Source organism: Pleurodeles waltl, chromosome 5 (genome assembly GCF_031143425.1).
Source record: "Pleurodeles waltl isolate 20211129_DDA chromosome 5, aPleWal1.hap1.20221129, whole genome shotgun sequence".
Taxonomy (NCBI): Eukaryota; Metazoa; Chordata; class Amphibia; order Caudata; family Salamandridae; genus Pleurodeles; species Pleurodeles waltl.
Genome location: NC_090444.1, coordinates 1,348,993,980 through 1,349,011,119, shown reverse-complemented (window position 1 = coordinate 1,349,011,119; position 17,140 = coordinate 1,348,993,980). Strand labels below are relative to the sequence as shown.

The 17,140-nt window shown below is 42.3% G+C and overlaps 1 protein-coding gene across 3 annotated transcripts in view; it reads left to right on the top strand.

Annotated features, from left to right (window-relative positions):
• The window catches only part of DOP1A (DOP1 leucine zipper like protein A), a 694,260-nt gene that overhangs the window by 252,858 nt on the left and 424,262 nt on the right, over window positions 1–17,140 (top strand). For all 3 annotated transcript variants that reach the window (XM_069235613.1, XM_069235614.1, XM_069235612.1), the window contains exon 11: window positions 1,855–1,974. In XM_069235613.1, the coding sequence (XP_069091714.1) occupies window positions 1,855–1,974 (120 nt within the window). The remainder of the gene's footprint in view (window positions 1–1,854; window positions 1,975–17,140) is intronic.

Below are 17,140 nucleotides of genomic sequence, written 5' to 3'. Positions count from 1 at the left end.
CATCATTGGATCCTCACCCACTGCACCTAGTGTGTGTGAGTGAGCTCAATGCAGTTTGTAAGCAGAGCTCTTACTAAAACCTAAGTGCAAGTTAAAAAAGCCTTCAGGATCCTACTTCTTGTTTATTAATAAGGTCCTTTAGCAGGGATAAAATAGTATGATGTATAAAGGGTGCAATGACCTCTAACATCTGTAATTCAATAAGGTCCACATGTTTCAGCGTACCTTAAGTGCCACTCAGGGTCAGCAGGGTTTCTTCAAGATCTACTACATCAGTACAAATTCTTCAGATTATAATATGTGACAGTTCCTAATCCTGGTATACACTATACGCTAAACAGGAAGCATGCAATCATACAGACCATATAGGACCTTTTGTAATTAATGGTCTCTGAAACAGAAAAACACAAAAACGTATTGTTAAGCGGTAATTACCGCCTCTGTTCATGTAGTATTATCTCAACACATATTTTTTGTTGTCATCCATACCCTTGCATCTTCTGACTAGGCTAAAGAAAAGCGGTCATCAAAGGATTAGTCATATCTTTACCAATATGCTCCTTGAAATGTCATACTACTCCCCATCCTATGAGAGTTACAGTGGCTACCTCTTGAAATGACTGAACTCTCAAAAATATTTTAGAGAGACCACAAATGCCTTCATCTATACAGATTGTCCTTTTTTTAGCTTTCATACCGATGTTGCAGTTTAGGAGGCTCTCTTGCTACAAAGTCACCTACCTTAGAAGGCTGAAGTTAGGTTAGCATGTACCATTCCTCAGCTAGGCCCCATTTGCCCCATCCATTTTCTGTTTTTCACTTTCCCATTCTAGGTCAAATCCTGAGTAACCCAGATCAGGAAGAAAGAATTGTGCTACCATGCCCCAACCAGAATTAATTGTACTGCTGTGCAGGGAACTCTCCTAAAACTACATATTGTGCAGTACTTTGGGACAAGCAACTGCAGCAAAATCATGCACAGAAAAATATGTACAAATTCTTGTTTTGCTATCCAGTAACAAAAGGATAACTGGATCTGTGTCAATCACTTGAAAACAATCCTGTTTAACTAGATGTATAGGCATCATAGTCTTCTTTTATTTCACGTTCTCGACCACCGTTGTACATCCAAATCATGGTCTTGCAAGATCTATTGCATGATCCTTTGCTACAACTCTGGCCTTAAGGTTACGGCCCCATGGCAAGACTAAAGCAGACATTTTTGGCAACCGTCGGTGACCACAAAATGTACTGTTACATTTACACTGTCCTGGGGTTCCACGGAAGAAGACTGTGTTTGCGATTCTGATTTTGATTACTTTAAAGACAATCCCCATCTGTTGCATATTGTATTTTACACTTTCAAGCGAGACATGAACATTTCATACAAGGTAAAAAAAATAAAAAAGTTTACATTGCTAAATTGCTGTAATTTGTTAATTTACTATAACACATTGATACGTTTATGGACAATGGATTCAAGCATTTTCTCTGGCAGATGTCTTTTAACAGCAGACACAAGAGGCCACATTTGGGCACACTGTAAAACGGTCCATTGATAAGTGTGCATTTTAGACAAATGTTCACGACATAGCAATCAGTTTAGTCATTTCACTAAGTACACAACCACTCGGTTTGTATCTTACATTAAAATATTTAAATGCTTAATGTTCTATACCCATTAACTTTAGAGAACTGCCACTTTCTTTTCAAACTGTGTTTGATAGGACGACAATGATACCACAGTTCCTATGCATGCATGTGTGCACAAGAACATTTGATTTGACCAGTGAACACGTGAGTAAAGCTGTGCTAAAAACAAGTAACTGTTTATTTATTTGTTTTCTATTTTAGCAAATTGAGGGAAAATAAGAAAACTGCAGAACTCATTAAGACGGCTAATCTTCTTTTTAATTCATTTGAACCTTACTACATGTGGGATTACATTTCTCGCTGGTTTGAAGAGTGTTGCAGGTACTGTATGTCATGAGATGTGTATTGATTCCTAGTTGCAGATACCGTTTCTGCTTTACCTGGACAATTTACAGTTTCTCTCTGTAGCTGGCACAGGTCACAACAAATTCCTATCTAGAATTGACATTCTTTTGTATTTTCTTATATTCTGCCTACAATCTATCAACATTATCTGTAAATGTAGTCCTGTGCAGCAAGATATTTTTGGCAAAACACAGACTCTCATTGGAATTTAGGGGCCTAACTGACGTGATCTCTTTCAGAATGGTTATGTAAAACTATTTATGGTTTAAATCTTATTTAATAATAATGAATAACACAGCAACACAGGATTAATGTATTTGTACTCAAAAATGTGCATGCATTGCTCTACTACTACATAACCACCAGAATAGGTTTTTTATCTCCCGGGCCCCTGACCTTAAAACAATCCATGATGAGAAAAATGGCGGAGTATAAGGTTGGGGATCAATAAGGCAAAATTCCTTCCAGAGCAATAAAAGTACTACTACTACAGATATACTGTGCTTAAGCCTTAAGTACGAACCTCAAAGATACCTTCCAAGAACAGGAATTTAGGATCTCATGGAGAGTATGCGTAAATAATACACACAAAATGCCCATGAGTTGGCTCAAACAGGAGGATTTAGAAACTGGTGTATCCTCTGTATTGCTATTCTTGGTTCTTACAGACTTCTGAAATTCTGGGCAGCTTCCACCTATGGAACATCCCCCAACCCGTGAAATCCCACTCTTAGCTGCACCTGGTACCATACTGCCACCTTCTTACCCAGCAAACTCTGTTAATTTTTCTTTAATGTTTTGGAGCTCTTTTCTACCTGTTGTAAAACCCAACACAAATCAGGGAAGATGGATTTGGTTATTCTGCAACATTAGTACTTTTTTAATCATTACCTCCTTCGTCAGTTCTTTCTGCTTGGCAGACCCAAGTTCCACTATTATGGTCCACATTTTGGCCATGGCGCACTGGGACATCAGATAGGAATACATATTGCTTTCTGAATGTCCAGCGAAACTGGTGCACAATCTGCAAAAACCTTAAAGTTGAACATCTCATGTAGTACAACAACTACATCTTCACACCCCCAAACTGAGAGTAACCACAGTATGCTGCTTGGACGACCTTATGATGTACTCCAAGTCCTCCACCTGTAACTCGAGCTTCTCCCTGGAATCAGTGGCACCATTTCTACATAAACTCTGAGGCTAGAACTATGATTCATAAGCCAGCAGCAGAAGTTTCATGCTTGTTTGTTTTGTCCTTCACACCTCAAAAATCATGTTTCCTCCTTCCCCCTACTCTGAAATGCTTTTTTGTGGCTTGCTTCAGTTCTTGTAGCATTTCAAAGAGAACTGCCTCATCCTGTGTCATCCTGGATCTCTAATTTCTTTCTGCATGGCTGTATTGTGTGTAAAAATACATTTGTTTTATCTCTCAGCGGCTTGGCTTTATTTTCCTTGGGCAGCATTGAGTACATAACTGCTACTGCTTGTGCCCATCTGAACTGTTTATGTGCATAGCACCTTGGTTACTGCTTTTGACACAGAGAGTCTTTTGTTACTGTGCAGTTCATAACTTACAATCGTAATCTAGCACAGTGAGCTATGAACTGCCATCAAAGAGCTGCATGCAAACTGAATGGTACAAGTTATAAAGTTGAATTTTTCCCCAGTCTTTCATTATCCTTATGCTGCAAAAAAAAAGGTTTGTTTGCATAGAATCAAATTCATATTATTAAAGTCACCGCTAACCACTCATGCTTTGAATCCTGAGTTTGTGCTTCCAGACCAAGCACCCTTACAAAATGCATACCAGTATGGATGACCTGTGAATCCTACACCTTGTAGTCCCCTTTGCCTTATGTAACATTTTCTTTACACTGATTTACACATATATGATTCATTGTCTGTGTGTGTGTGATATAAAGTACTCCAACACCCAACAGTGGCATGAGAGATGCTATAAAACAAATGAAAAACATGTGACAGAGGGGTCATACAGAGATGAGAGGCATTTAAGGTTTTACTTCCTTTCCCCACCAAACCTTTCTCAGATCTTATGTACCTAAAAAAATAAATACAGAAATTGTGTGGGAAATGTTGAATCTGACCTTAGAATTCAAATTTTCTAAATAAAACCAAACATTGAAAGATTAGTCTCTGAGATGCAGCACCAAACGTCCCATTAAACGTTTTCTATTTTTTTCAATATAAAATCTTGAAATCTTTAGTAATTCGAGTATTTGTTTGGTGTGTACTTGTTTGTGTATTTGTTGTGAATTACTGTTTTAAAGTTTGAATTTTAAATTGTACAAATTGCTTTGGGGGTACCCCGGCTTCCAGTAGTGATTTAGTGGGGGTCCTCAGGAGTCAAATGGTTAGGAACCACTGCCCTACACCACAGGATCTGAATGTACAGGCCTAAACAAGTGTGTTCAGTCTGAATGGTAAATCAAGATACTCATGCATTTGGGGTGAGAGTGCTGTCATCAGCTATCCTGAGTCTCGGGGATCTATCAATGCAGTTTGCTTAATGGCTGGTATATAGATGCATTATGGGACATGGCCAGTAAAATCCTTCAGTGGTCCCTGAGGACCTTAGAACTTAATTGGCCCAGATGCTACATGATGGCAGGATGTGGCAGATTACATATTCTGGCCTGGTTTGCACACCACTGACTACATTGACAGCTCTATTAGCACCACTGTTGTGCTCAGATAGCACTCTTGGAGGTGGCCAAATTGGTTTTCTCATGGTGTGCCCTATGATGGCTCCAAGCTCTTCAGAGAAAAACTGACTCTACACTAGAATGATTCAAAGATAGACATGCCACTGCCAGATCCTTGTTTCTATTGATGCCTGAAAAGCAATTTCCATACTATATCAGGTAATTGAGGGGTTTCACTAGAAGCTTTGCTTATTAGTGGTTCTAACCATCTCAGCTGGTTGCACAGTAGCTAGCTCAGCCCTTTCAAAGCTACTGTAGCAGTGCCAATTGGAGCTGTTGAGGACATCAGGGACTGCAGTCTTCCAAATGTTCCTTCCCTGCTACAGCAGTCACCGAGACGCTTTAGTTTGCCCTTGATAACTCATGCCAGGCCTGTGGGAGGTAGAATCCAAGATTTCTTCCACAGCTAGAGATCTGTCACATCCCACAGATGGGTTTTGAAGATTGTTCAAAAAGGCTAAAACCTTGCCTTTATTTTCTTCCTGTAAGAAATTGGGTTTCTGGTTGGCAGAGGTATACACCTTGTCCAAGAAGGAACCACAATGCTTGTCGGGATAAACTTGTGCTCACAACTTGGTAGTTTGGCACAGAGCAGTCAGGCTTAACTTAAGAGGCAATGTGTTAAAAGGGGATACTTTAGTGATCAAGTTAGGAGTAGTATGGTATGCCCATAACACATCCCTGACTGCATTTTCTACATTTAAGTGATTGATGCTGGCTAACTGAATACACTCTTTAAGCATGCAATTGTCTCTTTCTGCTAAACCATTAGCTCTGGGGCAATATAGAGCAGTTGTAAGGTGTTCCACACCCTTAGAGTTTAAGAAATTCTTCATCATTGAAGAGGTCAGTTGAATTCCATTATCAGTAATGAGGGTTTCTGGAATACCTTCTATTGCAAAGGTATCGTTAAGGAAATTAATTACTGAGTCAGTAGTTATTTGATTAACGAACCTGGTGGTAATCCAATGTGAATGATAGTCTACTAAGACTAAGGCAAATCTTTTCGTTACCCCTGTGAAGTTGATTGGACCAATAATGTCAAAAGCTAGCTTTATCCAGGGTTTATTTGGTACTTCAACTGGATATATAGGGGTTTTGTGAACAATTATACTTTTGCCACTTAGTGCACAAATGGAGGAGCCTTTAACCTCTTGTTCAACCATTGAATCCATGTTTGGGAACCAAAACCTTTCTCTTACCCTGGACTTGGTGAGACTGCGGCCTAAGTGTCCCTCATGAGCCAGAGTGATGATTTTATGTTTTAAACTATGAGGTGGAATAATTTTATAGTTTCTGAGCACGAAATTTCCACTCACGTTGATCTCATGCCTTACCTCCCAATAACTGCTAATGTTTTCTTCAAGATCTCTTTTTGACGAAGGCCATCCTTCCTTAGCTTTATTTATGAGTAAAGCTAATGTTTTGTCAAGTTGGGACGCAGACCCAACTTGAGGCTCACCGACAGGTGTTACAGTGACTGCAGGGGGAGTTGAGAAGCACCTCCACCCAGTACAGGCTTTGTTACTAGCCACAGAGTGACAAAGGCACTCTCCCCATGTGGCCAGCAACATGTCTGGTGTATGGCAGGCTGCTAAAACTAGTCAGCCCACACTGGAAGTTGGATATGGTTTCAGGGGGCATCTCTAAGATGCCCTCTGGGGTGTATTTTACAATAAAATGTACACTGGCATCAGTGTGCATTTATTGTGCTGAGAAGTTTGATACCAAGCTTCACAGTTTTCAGTGTAGCCATTATGGTGCTGTGGAGTTCGTGCATGACGGACTCCCAGACCATATACTCTTATGGCTACCCTGCACTTACAATGTCTAAGGTTTTGCTTAGACACTGTAGGGGCATTGTGCTCATGCACTTATGCCCTCACCTATGGTATAGTGCACCCTGCCTTAGGGCTGTAAGGCCTACTAGAGGGGTGACTTATCTATGCCATAGGCAGTGTGAGGTTGGCATGGCACCCTGAGGGGAGTGCCATGTCGACTTAGTCATTTTAACCCCACCAACACACACAATTTGGCAAGCAGTGTGTCTGTGCTGAGTGAGGGGTCCCCAGGGTGGCATGAGACATGCTGCAGCCCTTAGAGACCTTCCCTGGCATCAGGGCCCTTGGTACCAGGGGTACCAGTTACAAGGGACTTACCTGGATGCCAGGTTGTGCCAATTGTGGAAACAAAGGTACAGGTTAGGGAAAGAACACTGGTGCTGGGGCCTGGTTAGCAGGCCCCAGCACACTTTCAAGTCATAACTTGGCATCAGCAAAGGCAAAAAGTCAGGGGGTAACCATGCCAAGGAGGCATTTCCTTACAATGTGCAACTGCTCGGTCATTTCCAGGGTGATATAGGGTCCCTGCACATCATATAATGCCATTTACTAGCACTGGGGTGCACTGCTAAGGAAAATCACTGGCTCCAGTCCGGTGCCTGGGGATATTTTGAAGTTGTGAAATCTGTGGTTAGACAAATTCTCTACTTGAAAGAGTTACAGAAGGTTCTTTTGAACTTCGGAATAACAGTTTTGTTTTTGAGTATGTCTTTATTAACATCTTAGACAGTCAGTCAAAGTAACAGAACATCTGATAGTGACATTCAGCATCTCCATAGTCCACGTACAATGATAATTATAGTATGCTCTGTTTTCAAAGTGTGTAATCACGGAGCTGTGGGGGGTGCAGGAAACAGGAGGTCTGTGTTACCAGGATGACTAAACAGAATATATCAAGCAGCCAGTGAGAGGGTCCTGGATTCCAAGCCAGGATGAGGAAACCTATACAGAGACAACAACACCTCCAGGACCACCTGCACCAATACGGGCTCCAGTCAACACAGCTCATTCGCCACACTCCCCCTGCCACATCACACATTATCTCCGCCAAGCATACATACGCTTTCCTCGACGGGGTGTGGGTCACCTATATGTGTCAGTCAGCCTCAGACACAGTTAGGAGGTGGAGGAGGAGGGGGAGCTCATGAATGCTCAAGGGAGGTCTTTGTCATGGTCATCCGACTCCCCACTGTAGCCACCTCTTATACATTCAACCATCTCATCTCATCTATCTAGCAAGGTCTGCCTTCATATGGTCATCCGAACTGACCTTCCGGAGGCCCACTCCCTCTGTAAAGGCCCTTTCCAGTAGATTTTTTTGCTGCACCTCACCCATCTAACATGGGTCGGGGTGCCGCCCGTGCTCAGTGAACTTTGTAATAACAGTTGATGACAAACCGCAGATTGAAGAATTCTTGATACAATGTAAGGATAGAAGCACTTTGCAATGAAAGCAGATTTCTTCAAAGCCTGATGCACCTTGCACAGTGCTTTGAATTCAGTCTAATTAATGGCAATCTGTGCAAAGCCTGCAGTATTTCGGAAATATGGTCATGCCAACTCATTTTCCCAAGGACATGGGCAGCAGAATTTTGAAGCCATTGGAGATAAGTGTGGAAGTATGCATGGTTCTTCAGATAAATCCAGTTAGTACATGAAGGATCAAGGATAGCATCGCCTGTGCTCTCTGGATTTAGTAAAAGTGTATGAAATGACCTAAGGGGAGAAGGTGCAAGACTCCTAATCAAATTGCATTCAAGATCTTAAGGTGCAATAACAGTAAAGCATCTACATGAACCATAGACTCGCTATTCGTGTGCTAAGAACTGGAGAACTAGTCATTTCTTTTGGCCAGATGTCTGTAAACCAGCTAACATTATATTTCTTTCAACAGGATTGGGCTTCAGTGCTCATCAATAGTGAGTACACTGTTCTGAGAATGCTCCTTATCCTCTGTAGAGAAGGCAAGATCTTAAACTGAAGATGGTTATCATCATTTCCTAATACATTGAATGAGCTTCATTCGAGACAGATGATAAAAATCAAAGAAAAGTGGAGGCAAGACAGAACCCTGAGGAAAATTGCATCTACTATGCTTGGAGATAGAGCAATTAGGAGGTTGCATATTATTGGTCTTGCAGAACAGATCTAGCACATTCCAATGCAGAGCCAGTTACCTCCGTGTCTTGGGATCTGCTTATATGAATATAATTGATTGAGTCTCATGTAGTGAACAAGAGCCAGTTTAGACTTGTTCCAAAAGCTTGTTGCTTTCTATGTAGCTCTGAAGCTGCTAGTAGAAGACTTCCCACTGATGTTTTGTTATATGTGGCACATTAGAAACCGGCCTAACATTTACAGTATCTGAAGGGTCGGCCTGCATGTTGCAAAGTAGCTCAATTACTACTATTTTCAGCAGTGCAGTACTGCACTTAATTTCAGTATCAAGTAAATACAAGCATAAAGACCTTCACAACTACAGAAATAGAGCTCGTGTTTTGAAAATAACAACTGGGAAAAGATTAAATGAGCCAGAAGGTTGTCTATACTAGTCGATTTGCAAGGGTTGAATTTCACTTATCTTTGAGATTGCGCTGGGAAATTAAAACTGAGAATATGGCTGATCAGGATGAATCCCAGAAATTGATAACTAGATGTTCTCTTTCTCGGTAATCTGTATAGATTTTGCACATTATTGTATCAAAAGCAAGAGCAAGTAAAGTACACATGCAGTGACTGCACCTGTTAAATCTGGGTACATTCTGAGTCATGTAACTCCTTGATGATCTTCTGGAATTCCTATTGCTTGGCTAGTACATTCAAAATACGCAGCAGATGTGGAATTCATTCTGTGGGCCAGTACACTCATACTTTGCAACCTTTCCATGTTTTAAGTGTTTGTGAAGGTGGCCAAGTTTCTCTGCTACTTTCTAGCCAGAATACTTTTTATTTTTGTCAGACACGTTGTGCTGGGCCACGGGGAAAGCAGGGGTTACTGGACCTCATCCATAGGGATTAAAGACACTTGCCTCAGATGTTCTGTGGCTTATTCCACTATGGCTCTGCAAATTGGGCCAGGTTTCGATCCCTCCAGCACTTGAATCTCAGTGATAGTGATGGTAAGCAGTTACATGCTTTTCAGGGAAGTATTGTGGGGTGCTTGAGCTCAGCACTCAACAAACACCTATTAGTATGATGAATAATTGTAACCCCCAGTGTTTGACTTTCAAGGAGAAAAGCACTTTAATGCACATTCGAATTAACAATTACAGATATGAAAATGCACACTATGCTATTTAGTGCTCTGGTGCTAGAGTATGTCTGTGCCTTTTCCTGATATTTGCCCCATTCCCCTCCCCCCCACCCTTCCGAAGATACAGGTGTTTTCTACCCTGGGTCAGTACTTAGCGTAATTATGGTCCAGTAAAGATTACTCCCTTTTTCTTGTTATTGCACACAGTCTTTTATTTTAGTTTTCTGTTTCTCACCCAATGAGTCTCTCTCTGGCGGCTGCTCTAGTCCTCCTCTGCTTGTCTGGGCAGAGTGCAAGCTGAAATTCCTCTCAGCCTCCTCAGTGGTCATGCCAGTGGTGATATAGAGTTTCCAGGGACCAGGGACAGTTTCCTGGTTAAGTGCTGAATCTCACAGCTGGTCCAGCACGTGTACAGTGCAGTCCTGTTCGGGCTGATCAGTCCAGATTGGTGCTGCCATGCACTGCCGAGCTCCAACAGGAGGTAAAGCTTCGCACAGGCCTCACTGGATGGATGAGGATGATGCCTCAGGTCTCACCGATGTCTCAGGTCTTGCAGCAGCTCAGGTTACATCACAGCGTTGAGATTCAGGTGCAGTTGCTGCCAGGGGAGTGTGTGGATGTTAACATCAGGGTATGCAGATTGATCTTTGCAATCTTAATGTTCTGCAGATGTGCTGCATTAGGGTCATGCTGCGCCTCCCTCCTCCTGGACTGACACTCCGTCTGCAGGATTGGCAGGGTCCTTCCCTTTTTCAGTGGGCAGACTGGCTTATAGGTGCTTTAAGATATGTGAACATCTGTTCAGGAAGAGGTAGACTCAGGTGATGTCTCCTCACTTTTTGGAAGGTGTCTGCCATGCAGGCACCAGTTCTGGCTGCACAGCAGTTTTCCGAGTACTCTGTGGAGCACTCCCTTCCTTAGACATAGAGAACCTGGAAGTGAAACAACAAGTGGGTCAGTGTGCCCCATGTCTATACAGTAAAAGCAGACAGATGTGTATCCACTGTCTGCACTTTCAGAGACGGTTTGAGGTGTTACTCCTTTCAGGTGTCCTTTCTAGGCCCGCTCTCCAGACGCAGCCTTTGTGGTGAGTGATACTTCTCAAGGCAGGGTCGTCTCAAGCCTGGAGTACTCACAACAGAGGCTCAAAGAGGTGTGAACATTTCTCCACCTGGCTGTCATGAGTCAAACTGAAGGAGAGTTCGGGGAAAGACAAGAGGCTGGGCGTCACCCAACAGAGCCTGTAGTGCCACGCTTCACCCCTACTGTCTACTAAGTAGCATTGCTTCAGGAAGACTCATTGAAACTGTTCGCTAATCTAAAGGCTAATTTAATTTTTCAAGGAGCCAAGTCTCTTCTACTCTTGCTTATTATAGCTCAACAAAGGAGGGGAGGAGATAGCAGTGGGGAAACTTCCCATCTCCCCAACCCAACAATTAAATAACAAGGTCCCTCTGAGTTAATTGAATCCAAGAATTGAAGTTCCAAAACCCTGCGTACATAACCCTTAAAGTCATATAAGGATTCACGTTCCAAAGCTCTGCCTCCACAACCCTTGAAATTATGAAAGTGTCCTCAACCACAAAACAGTGTGGCATGCTTCATGATTGGATCGTTACCCTATGAATGACTCTGCATTATGCGGGCTCGAACAGTGATCTTAGATATTTGTTGGGCCGGGAGGAGATGAAAGTGCCTAGGATGCAATGATATATACAATTATTTGATGATGGTCATCCTTATTGTTATAAATGGGGTCTTTGGTTGGCAGTCAGGTTACCCCCTGTCCAAGCATGGACTCTCACTCTATTCAGGGTAAATCACACACAACCCAAATTATCCTGTGCCCACCTTCTGGTAGCTTGGCACTGAGCAGTCAGGCTTAACTTAGAAGGCAATGTGTAAAGTATTTGTGTAATAAATCATGCAATAACACAGTATCGCACCACAAAGATACATCACACAGTGTTTAGAAAAATATATAATATTTATCTGGATAAATGCAGGTCAAGATGATTAAGATGTAATAAGTATATGTTGAGATATCACTGTGAAAATGATATAAAGTGTCTTTAGTCTCTTAAAAGCAACAAATATCTCTTGCAAGCACAAAGTACCTGGTTTGCGTTCAAAATCTCCTCAAGCAACCGCAGAGGACGAGTTGCGTGGAAAACAGGGAGGTGTGCGTCGATTTCATGGGCCGCACATGGCGATGCGTCATTTATTCTTCACGCAGGGAAGGCTTTGCTTGGATTTCCAGCGCTCGGTCTTGAATCTCTTTGCGAAGTCGGGGTGCGTCGTTCCGGTTCGGCGTGCGGTGAATTGTTTATCGCAATGCAGGCTATGCATCATTTTCTGCAGGCTGTGCGTCGATTTCCGCCACACAGGGAGTTCTTCTTGCAGGAATGAAGTCTTTTTGGTCCTGAGACTTCAGGGAACAGGAGGCAAGCTCTATCTAAGCCCTTGGAGAGCACTTCTCAGCACAGCCAGAGAATAGCAAGGCAGCAGTCCTTCTCAGAAAAGCAGTCAGGTGAGTCCTTTGGGCAGCCAGGCAGTTCTTCTTGGTAGGTTGCAGGTTCTGGCTCAGGTTCTTCTCCAGGAACAGGAAGTGTCTGTGACCAGAGTGTCTTGTCAAGAAGTGTCTGAGTTGGTAGGGTTAGAGACCCTGCTTAAATACCCAAATGTGCCTTTGAAGTGGGGGAGACTTCAAAGAGTGGCTTAGAAGTGCACAAGGTCCCCTTTCAGTACCATCCTGTCTGCCAGGGTCCCAGTAGGGGGTGTGGCAGTCCTTTGTGTGAGGGCAGGCTACTGTCCTTTGACATGTAAGTGTCAGGACCTCCACCCTCCCAACCCAGGAAGACCCATTCAGTATGCAGATGTATGCAGTTGTGACTGAGCATCCTGTGTTTGGGGTTGTCTGAGTGAATGCACAAGAGAGCTGTCATCTAAACCTAGCCAGACGTGGATTGGAAGGCACAGAAGGATTTACGTGTAGAGAAATGCTCACTTTCTAAAAGTAGCATTTCTAAAATAGTAATATAAAATCCAACTTCACCATTAAGCAGGATATTGTATCACCATTCCGGCCGCACTAAATATGACCTGGCTTCTCCTTTCAGATCAGGATCTACCACTCAAACAGTATATGAGGGTAGCCCTAATGCTATCCTATGAAAGGAACAGGCCTCACAGCAGTGTAAAACTAATTTAGGAGTTTTACACTACCAGGACATAATGTAAACACATGTTCATGTCCTGCCTTTTACCTTCATAGGACCCTGCCCTCTGTGCTACCTAGGGCCTACCTTAAGGGTGGCTTATATGTAGAAAAGGGGAGTTTAAGGCTTGGCAAGTACTTTTAAATGCCAAGTAGAAGTGGCAGTGAAACTGCACACACAGGTACTGCAGTGGCAGGCCTGAGACATGGTGAGGGGGGTACTAATGTGGGTGGCACAACCAGTGCTGCAACCTACTAGTAGCATTTAATTTACAGGCCCTGGGCGCTTGTAGTGCACTTGACTAGGGAGTAAATTAAATAAGCCAATTGGGTATGAGCTAGTATCACCATGTTTTAAGGAGAGAGCATAATGCACTTTAGTACTGATTAGCAGTGGTAAAGTGCGCAGAAAAAGAGAAGGCGCAAGGCAAAACTTTTGAGGGTGACCCTGCAGAAAGGCCATTTCCAACACTGATAATGTTAAAAACAAGCAGTACTATAGTTGTACCTAGGTGGATGTCTGAAAGTTGTAATGACCTCTACGTTCTCTTTAGTGATCTACATGTTACAGCCTTCTTGAGTTGCCCAGATGGGTCATGCTACTTTCATCAGAACCAAAATATCCCTAAACAATGTGAGGCGGAATTTACTAATAATTTACTAATAATAATTTGCTAATAAGTCTTCTTTTTCTGTGATTATTTTATCAAAACATTATTTTATCAAAGAACCATGCACACACCCATGCAAACTCACAATTGGGGTAACCCTAGCTGAAGGAATGTACTGGTCCCATAGGGTGTGTGGTGGGATGGGCACTGTAGTCAAATGTTCGTCAAGAGCTCCAGTCTGTGGACATAACCTATTGTGCCATGCGTGCCCCTGCATCTTCTCCCCTCACTTCGCTGTCTAGTTCTTCTCCCTCCAGCTTCAGAAGTGTTAGCAATACACTTCCACTTTCTGGAAAAACAACCTCACCTCCATCTTATACAAAAAAGCCAACCTGGGGACATCCAAAATGTATTCCATAGTCCTCAATGACTTTGTTTACTCACACACAGGATGCATGAATCACGTAGGTTACATAGACAGACACCGCATACACTGGGTATGTTATAGCTATGTTCTGGGTAGGCACATAGAAGCTGACAAGGGCCGGAAGGCCCCCCACTTCAGTGACACAGATAAAAAGGTTTGATCACAACTATGGATTCATAAAACACGGTAAACTGCACTAACGATCTGTGTACTAAACCCATGACAGTGAGAGTAATCCACTGTCCATACAGTAAGAGCACATTTGGTGCACCACGCTAGGGCATTTGACAAGTCCAGGACATCAGTCATGTCAAGGGAAATGTCTAGACCTCAGCATACACACTAGATTTGTGTGAGACTGGGGCCAAAATTCAGAATACCAGATATAAGTAGCAGAGCAATTAGGGCAGAGAAACATGACTGTACACCATGCAAGAAACATTCTCCTTCTAGTTCTGTTTTTTTAGAAGAAACTTCTTGCAGAATCATTTTTTATTCAGATGTTTTTCATGTTGATTACGGAGACTTAGTGGAACTGCCTGATCCAGTGCTTGCTTTTCTGAATGTAGTTAGACAGTTGATTGATTGATGTTAAAATGTTTAAAGCACGGGGGCGTGGCTTGGACGGAGAAGCACATAGGTGCCTGACTCCGTCTCTCCCGGTGGCGCGGATCAATTTTGACAGATTCTGCCGCTCTATAGTCTGCATGTGCCAAACATCAAATGAATTCCGACATTGGACAGATCCCTGCCAAACATGCTAAAACCGGAGAGAAGGTCAGATCTGCCTTAAACGCTTTTAGTTGCATCTTTCCCTCTCATTAAGAGCAACGCAAGCATTCCAAAATGGCAGCGTCCTGCTTCTGAATCAGGCACAGTGCTCGACTACAATTCTTGAAGCTTACTGAATGGAGTTTGCAAACCTTGCGCTTAATCTTTCCAGAAAATGGATTCAATTATTTATTCACTCTGCAAGTTATAATGTCTGGCGTGAAGAAAGCAAATCAATCATTTGAAATATAACATGCCTGACCTTAAAATGGCACCCATGCAGAAACTATGCACAATTCCTTCCCAAATATGAATAAATCTCTGTGAATTAACTAATAACTGTGAAAACAAGCACACTACTGCTCACATGTCAATTTAACGATGCAAACATTCCAATGAACTAGACATTTGGCGAATGAAAGTTGAACGCACAACATGACAAGTTTTTTTTATAAGATTAAGAGAACCATAGCATGATCGCGCAGACCTACAGTTTCGGCGCTCTCGAGCACCAGCCTTCAGATCGTAAAACGCCACTGTTGTTAAGGGGATACAAAGGCCAGACAACCCCAGTGATTGTGACACCTCTGCGAAATTTGTTCTCAGTCCGCGTTAGCTACTCCCTCAGAAACAATATAATCACTGTCATCTACAGCTGACCTTACATCAATTTCGGCCATTGACCAATCACATTACTTAGGTTGACGAGAGCTCAGTATGGCTGAGAAGGAACCTAAATCTCATGTTAAACGCTCCAAAGCCGAGCCAACCTTTCCAGACTCACCAATCAAAAGTAAAGCTGATATAAACAGTACAGTGGATATGATCCTCAAAAAATTGTCAGAAGTGCACAACCCTGCTAAATCTACAAAAAAAAAACATGGACTCCATGCAGCTTGAACTGATATCAACACTGTCAACAACAAACTATTAGAAGCAGAACAAAGAATCCGCAACCTGGAAGATGTCAAAAACAAATCTACCAAGGACCTTCTTTTTTTACAAACAGTAACGAAATCTATGAAAAGAGACATTGCTGATTTGGAAGACCGGAATAGGAGAGGCAACTTAAGAATTTTTGGGATTCCTGAAGGATCTGAAAACAATGAGGGCTCCCTCGATTCCCGAAGGATCTGAAAACAATGAGGGCTCCCTCAACTAGTGCATCTCCTTTCTTGAAACTTGGCTACCTTAAATTAAAGGCCGCCAATTGACAAATCATTTGAGCTAGAAAGAGCACATAGAGTTCCAACATTCAAACATTCTTATGGGGCCCGACTAAACCCAGACCAATAGTTTGCAAACCTCTGCGTTTCCAACATGCTGAAGCAGTCTTGCTCTACGTGTGTAAAAATGATGATATTAATTGGAACTTAGGAAAAATCTACATCTCACAGGACTACTCCAAAACAACAGTATATACAAGAAAAGGTGTCTTGGCTCTATGTGACAGGCTCAAAGACATGAAAATGCAATTTTCTTTTGCAGGTCTGGAAAAGTTCAGAATCCCAATGGATGGGAAGTACAAAATCTTTGATGACTATAATGTTCTAAATACTTTCCTAGATGAACTGGTTGGACAAAAGATGGAACTAGCTAAAACTTGGTCAAACAAAAGGAAAACCTGATATTTGTCCTCTTAAGTGCTCAAGTTTCACCGAAACTAAGGGCTCCTGGGTGTTTCTTAGCACTCCGCTGGGTCCCTCCTTTGCTACAATGCTTCCTCCTAAAAAGGTAATATTATATACATTTTTCATGATTGAGTTTAAGGTTTACCTGTTGTATCGACTGAAGGTAGATTGTTACAGTTATCAGGATAGGCCACTAGGCGAGATTTAACCACTTTTTTAGTCACTCTCAATATATAACTTACCAAGGTTAGTTCATAATTACTAATTGTCTACTTAATGTATATTCTTGTTAACTAACAAAATACGATTTTACATATCCTGTTTAGTTTACTTAAGATTTGAAATGTGCCACTTAATGAACAGGTCATATGTGGTAAATGCCACTTAGCTATTTCTAGCATGTTATATGAAATCATTTGTATCACATGTGTTACCCATGCTCCCACTTTTCAGTAGACTTTCACTGTACATTCACAGTCATATACATGTGATTTTCCCTCTGGATCTCTATCATAGTAATGGCAAACGAAGGACACATCATAGTGTAAACTATGCGTCGCCTCAAGGGATGTTTCGCTCTACTTTGTCGCCCACTCCATGGCGATTGTGGAAAGTTGGTGGGTGCTGGGGGGTGAGGTGGGGTGGAGGTGGGCAGGGTGTTATTA